This window comes from Argentina silus (assembly GCF_951799395.1).
Source record: "Argentina silus genome assembly, chromosome: 1".
Taxonomy (NCBI): domain Eukaryota; kingdom Metazoa; phylum Chordata; class Actinopteri; order Argentiniformes; family Argentinidae; genus Argentina; species Argentina silus.
The window spans coordinates 34153264-34163042 of NC_139655.1; the positions used below are offsets into that span (position 1 = coordinate 34153264).

The window sequence follows — 9779 nt, forward strand, 5'->3', positions numbered from 1 at the left end:
TCTCCACAGATCAAACCTCAATTTTCTATTCATTTTTTGTTGTTGTTACTTTTATGATGAAGGTCCAGCTTACCATTTTCGTGACATAGCAGAGTCAATCATGTTCATTTTCTAATGAAATAATGTCAATATTTTGCAATATTTTGAGAGTTTTACTTTTTTCAATGTTAAAATATATTTTGTAATGTTCTTTGTGTGAAGCAGGTTTCAATGTCCAGATCTCCATCTCTCGTCTTAGCAGATTGGAACTGGGATAGGGCCAGATTTCTGTCCAGCCAGCTGGTTGGTGAGGTAGTAGGCAGCACAGGTCTGGGCCTTTGGAATGCAGAATGTTGGAGCAGGCTGGTAGGGGTTGATCACTGGGTAGGGCACGGCGTGGACGCTGGCTGTCCTCTGCATGCGCTGGTTGGTCAGGTGGGCCTGGCGCTCCTCCTTGCGCATGGCCAGGGCCACAAACAGGGGCTTGGTGGCCACGATGCGGCCGTTCATTTCAGTCACAGCCTTGGTGGCTGCCTCAGGGGAGGAGAAGCACACAAAGCCGTAGCCCTTGCTGCATCCACCCTCCATCATCACCTTTGCACTGGTGATTGTTCCGAAGGGGGAGAACACCTTGTGCAGGCGCTCGTCATCCAAGCTGTCATCCAGGTTCTTCACATACAGATTGACACCCTGCTGGAGAAAAACCCTGTTATTGAGATTCAAACTCAAATACATCAACAATAATCACCAAGTACTATCAACTTCTGTGTTAGTATCAATAATATCACAAACCTGGTATCTGGTCATGAGGTCCTGCTTCATGTGCTCAAACGGGCGCTTCAGCTGAGTCTGGCGCTCTCCTTTCTTCAGGGCACGGCCCACATAGACCCGTCGCCCATTCATTGTTTTACCATTCATGTCATCAACGGCCTTCTGGGCGTCCTCATGCTTTTCAAAGTTGACAAAGCCGAAACCCCTGGACTTTCCACTCTCATCAGTCATGACCTGGACACTCAGGGTGGGTCCATACTTTTCAAACTTCTCCGCCAGTTTTGTGTCATCCATGTCCTCTCCAAAGTTTTTGATGTACACGTTAGTGAATTCTCTGGCCCTGGCTGCAAATTCAGCCTCTCGTTCTTTACGAGATTTGAAGTGTCCAACAAACACTTTTTTGTCATTGAACAGCATGCCGTTCAGCCTATCAATGGCTCTTCCAGCAGCCTTCTGGGTATCAAAGTGCACAAAGCCGTAACCTTTGGAGCCATTCTCATCACCAACCACCTTCAAATCAAGTCAAAATACACTTCATTTATATACAACATTTCATACACAAATGCAATACAATGTCCTTTACAGGAAGAATAAATAAAAAAGGCACCTTGCAAGATAGAATGTTCCCAAAGGCAGAGAATGTGTCGTAGAGAGCGTTGCTGTCAATAGACTTCTCTAAGTTCTTGATGAAGATGTTGCCAACCCCACTGTTCCTCAGAGAAGGGTCACGCTGAGACCACATGATGCGCATAGGTCTTCCTTTGACCACATCAAAGTTCATGGTGTCCAGGACAAGCTCGGCGTCAGCTTGCTGTTGAAAGTTGGCAAAGGCATATCCAAGGGATCGGCCAGTGATGATGTCCCTGCACACTCGAATGGAATGAATTGGAGCAGCAGTGCTGAATTTCTCATGCAACATTGCCTCTGTGATATCCTGATGCAGATCTCCCACATACAAGGAGGCCATCGAGTAACTAGGCACGCTGGAAATCATGTCTGATGATGTTAAGTTCTCTTAAACAGCACAAGAGTAAAATAAAACTCGAAAAAATACTTAGTTGAAATATAGAATAAGCTCTGTAGCACACACAATGCAGATATCAATGAGATGAAATGCAGAATGAAACAAGAATGTCAGGGGAATGAATATCATTTGGAACCGGAATTCAGAACCTCAGTTGCTTGGTCTTCTTTTGTTACATCATTGTCAATTGTTACATCAGTTACATGTATACAAATCCTTGGTGTTCTATTTCAATATCTGTATAATAATAATAATAATAATAATAATAATAATAATAATAATACATGCATTTTTACAGTGCTTTTCTCAGTACTTAAAGACACTTTACATCCATAGAGAAGACATACAACAGCAGCAATACAAATAAGTGAGGTACTGCTCGACCAACTTTGGGGGAAAGGTAATGGACATTAAAAGTAAGTTTAAAAAGATGGCTTTTGAGTATATGGAGGAGAGTGTGTTGGATTCTTTGGTGTTCTTTGGGAGAATGTTCCAAAGGGTGGGGGCTGCAGTAGAGAAGGCCCGGTCCTCCCAGGTTCGGTGCTTAATGCTGGTGATGGGATGTACAGTATGGTACGTATGAGGTATGTGTGATGGGATGGTAAGGTACAGGATGATACATTTATCCAAAACACAAATCAATAATATTATAAGAGCATATTAATCATTCGATAGATATCATAATTCATCTTATTTTTTGCAGGCCTTGATCATTTCTCCCTCTTTCCAGTTCTGCCCCTATTTACACAAACCTCCACTGGCCTCCTATGACTCTCCCACCACGATCCCTTCTGGAACCACGTCCCTGCATTTCATGTCTCCTTCTTACTCATCTATATCCTACATTGGAGAAGATTTCAGTGCAGGGCACAAGTGACTGAAAATGATGGAGCAAGTCATATTTATCACTTGTTTTTGCTGCTATTGTCAGTTAAGATGGGTTCCTCGCTTGTGCATTGGTGCCTGGGTCTTCTCCTTTCCTCAGTAGACTCTGGATTGCCCTCTGTTTACCAATATGACTGCATACATTGCAGCTGCTTGGACCTTATCCCCATCTGGAAACAAGTGGAGGCCTGATAAAATAATCAGAAGCCTATCATAATTTTTCGGCCGTAACTGAATATTTCTCAAAAGCAGCAGAGGAGGTCATGGGTCAACATAAGCGTTTGGTGCCCCCGCAGCCATTGAAACTCAATAAAGGCCTAGAATATAGAAACAGGGAAGTAGTGATCCTGAGCAATAGGCCACACGCTGACAATGATTTGTAAAAGTAATAGATCACAACAGCCATAGTGTCACGGTCTCGACCGTGCCTCCCGTTTCCCCTTTGTCTATGTTGGTTGTCCCTTTGTTTCTTGTTCTCCCCTGTCGGTGTGTGTGTGTGTGGTACGGGTGTGGCTGCAGTCCTTGGCACTCTCCGGCTCCTGGCTCACCTGCTCAGCTGTTGGGCATCAACTGACTGGAACTTCCTGGCTCAGCTGTGTTCCATCAGCTCAACAACATTCTACAGTTGATCTACCCCGGTTATCCACTCACTCCTCGCCAGATCGTTGATTCACCTTCAGTGGTAGCTTTCGTTCTCGGCCCCTCTGGTTTTCTTGAAGAGTATTCCAACCCCTACTACGGTGTACTGTTCTAACTGTTTTTTCCGTGTCTCCAGGATCTCACTGCCTGCCTGCCTGCCTGCCTACCTGCCTACCTCCCTACCACTCCTCCACCCCGAACCTGCCTCTTACTATCACAAACTTTTACCCTGCTCCTGAAGCAAATAAACTCCTTATTTTCAATCCCCGTGTCTGTCTGCATTTGGGTCCGCCTATTGTCCGCCTACACATAGTGAAGTATAGCAATAAACCACACTGATTTGTCATGATTGATTGATCCTGTGTTATAACCTGTTTAATGCAACACATGATTGTAACACCATATACACATATACTCCTGTATAGAAATGTGATGATGAATCCTAACACTCCAATGTATCTACTCTGTCATTTTCAAGGATAACATGTTTGCTCATACAATGGGAACTACTAAGTGCATTCCCAAGTAAACTCCCTTGGGAACGAAGGCCTTTGAAGGACAGAGTGAGAAGGATCCATTGTCCAACTGTATTTCTAACAAGTTTTTTTTTATCTGTTGGTTTCTGGAATGTATTAACAAAACGCATGTTATTGTTGAGGTTGTCACCAGGAACGGTCAACTGTAATCTTATAGAAAGGTGGTACAATATGCTGAATTTGATTAGGAGAACCAGCTATATTGCAAGGTATATTCGGACATAAATCTAAATACAAACAGTAATGCACAGGGAAATGCTCTTTGAGAAATGACTGAATACGTCTATGCTTGAATACTTATTCATCAAGAGTTTCTCCCTAGCCTTATTGACCAATAATCTATACTCATCAAATCCACCGTCTGATACCTCTTAATTTTTGGCCCCTTCAAGGAGTCCTTTCAGTTGGTGTCAGCAGTTGGATACACAGAACTTTTCCTAGGAGAAGTGTGTACATTTTTCCTTTGATTGATCACATGCCAGTGCAACAGTGGTTGGACCTGTCGGCCCAAAGGCGTAACAGGACTGGCTGGACAGATCGGGGTGATTGAGGGTACCAAAGAGATTGGACCTGTCGGCCCTTGGAGGAACCAGGTTTGGCTGTGCGGCTGGAGGTTGAGGGTTCAACAGTGATTGGCCATGTTGGAGCAAGGGATTAAGGGTTAAAGTTGAGGGTTAGCCTGTGTATCCAGTAACCCAGAGGTGGCCAGTTGAAGTGAGTAATAATGAAACAAGTGGATTGCGGGAAGAGTGTTTATGGGTGTTGTTTATGCTTTGTGCTTTGTGTGTGTTTTGTGCATATTGATTGAAATAGGCAAATTCGGCTTGGATCAACTTGTAATTCCAAAAATGAGTCAAAGGTAATATTGAGTTACACTGTGAAGGTTTGTGTTCAGTAACATGCCAGGAACGGGAGTGAAGGGAAGAGTCAAGGGTGGGAAATATAGGGGTACGGTCAAACAAAGCTACCCCTGCTTACAAGTGTGTGCTCTGCCCTCACCCATATTCTGTGTGGAGGTGTTGTATGATTTCAGACTCAGGGATGGTAATCTGGCAGGGGGTGTGGAAGACCAAGACCTTTTGTTGTGGAACTGCGGAGCTGGCCGCAGAGGAGGAGGAGGAGGAGGGGTTGAGAGTCGTCCAAGCAACCATAGAGGAGAATAACACCATGCCATGAAGTGACCTCAGCTAAACAACACTGCAGCCATTCTAAACGATACCAGATGATTTGACATATAGCCATTCTAAATGATACCCTGCAGATTTGACATATACTGTAGCACATGGATACATTGGTTTATGTGGAGAATGTGCATATGATGCTTGATGCTGTTCTTCTGTCTTCTGTGTGCTCCGCAGGATAAAGAGATTGATAAAGAGGCTACAGGGTTACCAAACGAGGCTATAAAGTGCTATAAAAAAAAAAGCTATACATGCCCTGACTTTAACTTTAACACCCACTCCACCATTTTTTACAGATGAGGTGGTATGGTATATATTCCTTTGGTCACAGAAGGTGAACCCACCAAGAGAAAAGCCCTCCCTGTGTGCAATGGGGACACAGCACTGTAAAACAGAGACAACCAGACTGTCTTAGTAAAAAGTAACACTTTATTTGGATCAGTAAATGTTCAACTAACTGTCAACAACAGTTAAACTAACTGTCCACTAACCCGAACCATAACCCTTATCCTAACCCTAGACTTATCTTGAAATCTAACCCAAGTCTTAACCCTTACGCTAACCCCAACTCTAACCCTATCCAAAAAAAGTGTGACCAATTGTAATTCAATCATTTTGTTTCCTGAATTTCTTATTGCACTGAAATCTTCTCCAATGTAGGATGTAGATGAGTAAGAAGGAGACATGAAATGCAGGGACGTGGTTCCAGAAGGGATCGTGGTGGGAGAGTCATAGGAGGCCAGTGGAGGTGTGTGTAAATAGGGGCAGAACTGGGAAGACAGCCTTCTCTACTGCAGCCTTCACCCTTTGGAACATTCTCCCAAAGAACATCAAAGAATCCAACACACTCTCCTCCTTCATACACTCAAAAGCCATCTTTTTAAACTTACTTTTAATGTCTATTACCTTTCCCCCAAAGCTGGTCTAGCAGTACCTCACTTATTTGTATTGCTGTCTTTGCTTTTTTATGTCTTCTCTATGGACGTAAAGTGACTTTGAGTACTGAGAAAAGCACTATAAAAATGCATGTATTATTATTATTATTATTATTATTATTATTATTATACAGATATTGAAATAGAACACCAAGGATTTCTATACATGTAACTGATGTAACAATTGACAATGATGTAACAAAAGAAGACCAAGCAACTGAGGTTCTGAATTCCGGTTCCAAATGATATTCATTCCACTGACATTCTTGTTTCATTCTGCATTTCATCTCATTGACATCTGCATTGTGTGTGCTACAGAGCTTATTCTATATTTCAACTAAGTATTTTTTCACGTTTTATTTTACTCTTGAACGCAACATCATCAGACATGAATTCCAGAGTGCCTAGTTACCAGATGGCCTCCTTGTATGTGGGAGATCTGCATCAGGATATCACAGAGACAATGTTGTATGAGAAATTCAACCCTGCTGCTCCAATTCATTCCATTCGAGTGTGCAGGGACATTATCACTGGCCGATCCCTTGGATATGCCTTTGCCAACTTTCAACAGCAAGCTGACGCCGAGCTTGTCCTGGACACCATGAACTTTGATGTGGTCAAAGGAAGACCTATGCGCATCATGTGGTCTCAGCGTGACCCTTCTCTGAGGAACAGTGGGGTTGGCAACATCTTCATCAAGAACTTAGAGAAGTCTATTGACAGCAACGCTCTCTACGACACATTCTCTGCCTTTGGGAACATTCTATCTTGCAAGGTGCCCTTTTTATTTATTCATCTTGTAAAGGACATTGTATTGCATTTGTGTATGAAATGTTGTATATAAATGAAGTGTATTTTGACTTGATTTGAAGGTGGTTGGTGATGAGAATGGCTCCAAAGGCTACGGCTTTGTGCACTTTGATACCCAGAAGGCTGCTGGAAGAGCCATTGATAGGTTGAACGGCATGCTGTTCAATGACAAAAAAGTGTTTGTTGGACACTTCAAATCTCACAAAGAACGAGAGGCTGAATTTGCAACCAGGGCCAGAGAGTTCACTAACGTGTACGTCAAAAACTTTGGAGAGGACATGGATGACACAAAACTGGCGGAGAAGTTTGAAAAGTATGGACCCGCCCTGAGTGTCCAGGTCATGACTGATGAGAGTGGAAAGTCCAGGGGTTTCGGCTTTGTCAACTTTGAAAAGCATGAGGACGCCCAGAAGGCTGTTGATGACATGAATGGTAAAACAATGAATGGGCGACGGGTCTATGTGGGCCGTGCCCTGAAGAAAGGAGAGCGCCAGACTCAGCTGAAGCGCCCGTTTGAGCACATGAAGCAGGACCTCATGACCAGATCCCAGGTTTGTGATATTATTGATACTAACACAGAAGTTGATAGTACTTGGTGATTATTGTTGATGTATTGAAGTTGAATCTCAATAACAGGGTTTTTCTCCAGCAGGGTGTCAATCTGTATGTGAAGAACCTGGATGATAGCTTGGATGACGAGCGCCTACACAAGGTGTTCTCCCCATTCGGAACAATCACCAGTGCAAAGGTGATGATGGAGGGTGGACGCAGCAAGGGCTACGGCTTTGTGTGCTTCTCCTCCCCTGAGGCAGCCACCAAGGCTGTGACTGAGATGAACGGCCGCATCGTGGCCACCAAGCCTCTGTTTGTGGCCCTGGCCATGCGCAAGGAGGACCGCGAGGCCCACCTGACCAACCGGCGTATGCAGAGGACAGCCAGCGTCCACGCCGTGCCCTACCCAGTGATCATCCCCTACCAGCCTGCTCCAACATTCTGCATTCCAAAGGCCCAGACCTGTGCTGCCTACTACCTCACCAACCAGCTGGCTGGACAGAAATCTGGCCCTATCTGCTAAGGCGAGAGATGGAGATCTGGACATTGAAACCTGCTTCACACAAAGAACATTACAAAATATATTTTAACATTAAAAAAAGTAAAACTCTCAAAACATTGCAAAATCTTGACATTAAAATAAGTGAATTAGTACTAAATATTAGACACTAAAAGGAAGAAGATGATTAAGAGAAGCTAAAACCTATAAAAGATAGGATGATATGGGATATATTCATGGTTAAAAACTGGAAATGGTATTTCATGTAAGAAGGAAAGGTGATTTGTGGATGACATCATTATTATTTAGCAGTATTTCATTAGTTTTTGCATAATTGATTGAACTATTCAATCAACCAATGAGAACCCTAGTGTCGTTGTGAGTTAACCAATCGGAAGTGTAGATCCGCCCGATATTAAAAGACTAGTGTGTTACTCTGACGAGCGTCGGGTGAACTAGAGTGTGGAGTAGTATAGCTCCGCTAGCAGATAGCCTCATAGCTAACAAACTAAAGTTTGTCTATGGAGTTGTTCAGTTTTCAAAGACATACGAGCCTTCCACGAACCCACACCCCCCGAATTCCACAGTTCCTGTTCCAAGCTGCTGTAACCTTGGGAAGATTTCCCTTGGTGAGTCACTATTTTCATTATATTAGCAGCGCTAGTCACAAACCTACGTGACGATAGCTATAGCATTCAATGGTTAGGACCACCAACATGTTTGCCTGGCTAATGTGAAGTTAAATGAGCTAACTCCAGCTAATGATACAGTACTGACGCATTTGGGTAAAGGGGCATCATTCTATTTTGACTTACATTTGTTTAACTTTCGTGAATGACTGGTGTATAGACCTTTATTTATTTATATATATATATATATATATATATATATATATATATATATATATATATATATATATATAAAAATATAATTAATGTCATTGCTTCAGATTTGTGTTCCGTTTGACTTATCAAGCATTAGCATTTTAGCTAAGAACACTTACACCAATTATGTCCGTCAATGTTATATTCAATATGTAAGCTCTTTTAAATACACAATGTGGTATTCTTATTATTCTTAAGCCCTGACAAAACACAACCATTCTTGCATGATATCTAATTCAATGATTACCTAGTTGCACTCATGTCAACATGCAACATGCAAATTGGAGCCCCAACTCTTGTGGTTTGACTATGCTGTGCTATCGATTGCTTCAGGTGAAATCTGTAGGAATGACACCTGTGTACCAAGTCATTGATATCTGCTGTGGGAACTATTTCTCCACCCTCTCCTGGAGTATGCATTTGTGGACCCCGCCACATGGACTTCAGTGGAAATGGATTGGTGTAAAAGCCGATGCTTTGAGAAATCCCATGCTATGACATCCCTGTGGGGAACAAGTGTCCACAAGTGCATATTTGAGGAGAAGGACGGAGTGATGGGACACAGTTCAATCTCACACATACTCTGTAGTTCACGTGTGATAACAGGCTACTGGAAGTGAACTTTTGGTCTCTCTCCCTCTATTCCTCACTCTCTCTTTCCATCCCTCCCTCTCTCCCTCTCTCACCCTCCAGAGGAACTGTGTTCCAGGGAGGGAACCTGGCGTCTGTCCACATCAGAGGGAAATATTAGTTAATTTGTCCAACACTTACCGTGACCTATTGGTATTCCCAATTGCGTGTCCTGGTTGACGCATATGAGAGATTTTCAGATGATATGTCAAAAACTTAAGATACTACGTGAGGGTAAATTAACTTTTGTTTATTACTAATGTAGCTATTCTCTATGTATTGTAAGACGTGTGTCCATATTTAAAGTGAGGTGTGTTAGTTGTATGAGACACAACATAGATTTATTTAATCATTGTTATGATGAACTTTAGCTGGGGTGTAAACTCACGTAAGACTTGGTTGAGATGGTGACCAGCTGCATGGGGCTCCTTGCTCCCAGACTTACTGGAGCCAT

The 9779-nt window shown here is 42.9% G+C and overlaps 2 protein-coding genes across 2 annotated transcripts; one reads left to right on the forward strand and one right to left on the reverse strand.

Annotated features, from left to right (window-relative positions):
- Nucleotides 1-234: 234 nt before the first annotated feature.
- On the reverse strand, nt 235-1744 carry LOC310817661 (polyadenylate-binding protein 1A-like; the record flags this gene model as incomplete). The annotated part of the gene is made up of 3 exons (XM_083688319.1): nt 235-669; nt 772-1260; nt 1358-1744. 3 exons carry the CDS (start codon nt 1742-1744, stop codon nt 235-237), a joined length of 1311 nt encoding a protein of 436 aa, XP_083544445.1.
- A 4594-nt stretch (nt 1745-6338) lies between these two features.
- On the forward strand, nt 6339-7835 carry LOC310817744 (polyadenylate-binding protein 1A-like; the record flags this gene model as incomplete). The annotated part of the gene is made up of 3 exons (XM_083688443.1): nt 6339-6725; nt 6823-7311; nt 7413-7835. 3 exons carry the CDS (start codon nt 6339-6341, stop codon nt 7833-7835), a joined length of 1299 nt encoding a protein of 432 aa, XP_083544569.1.
- Nucleotides 7836-9779: the final 1944 nt, after the last annotated feature.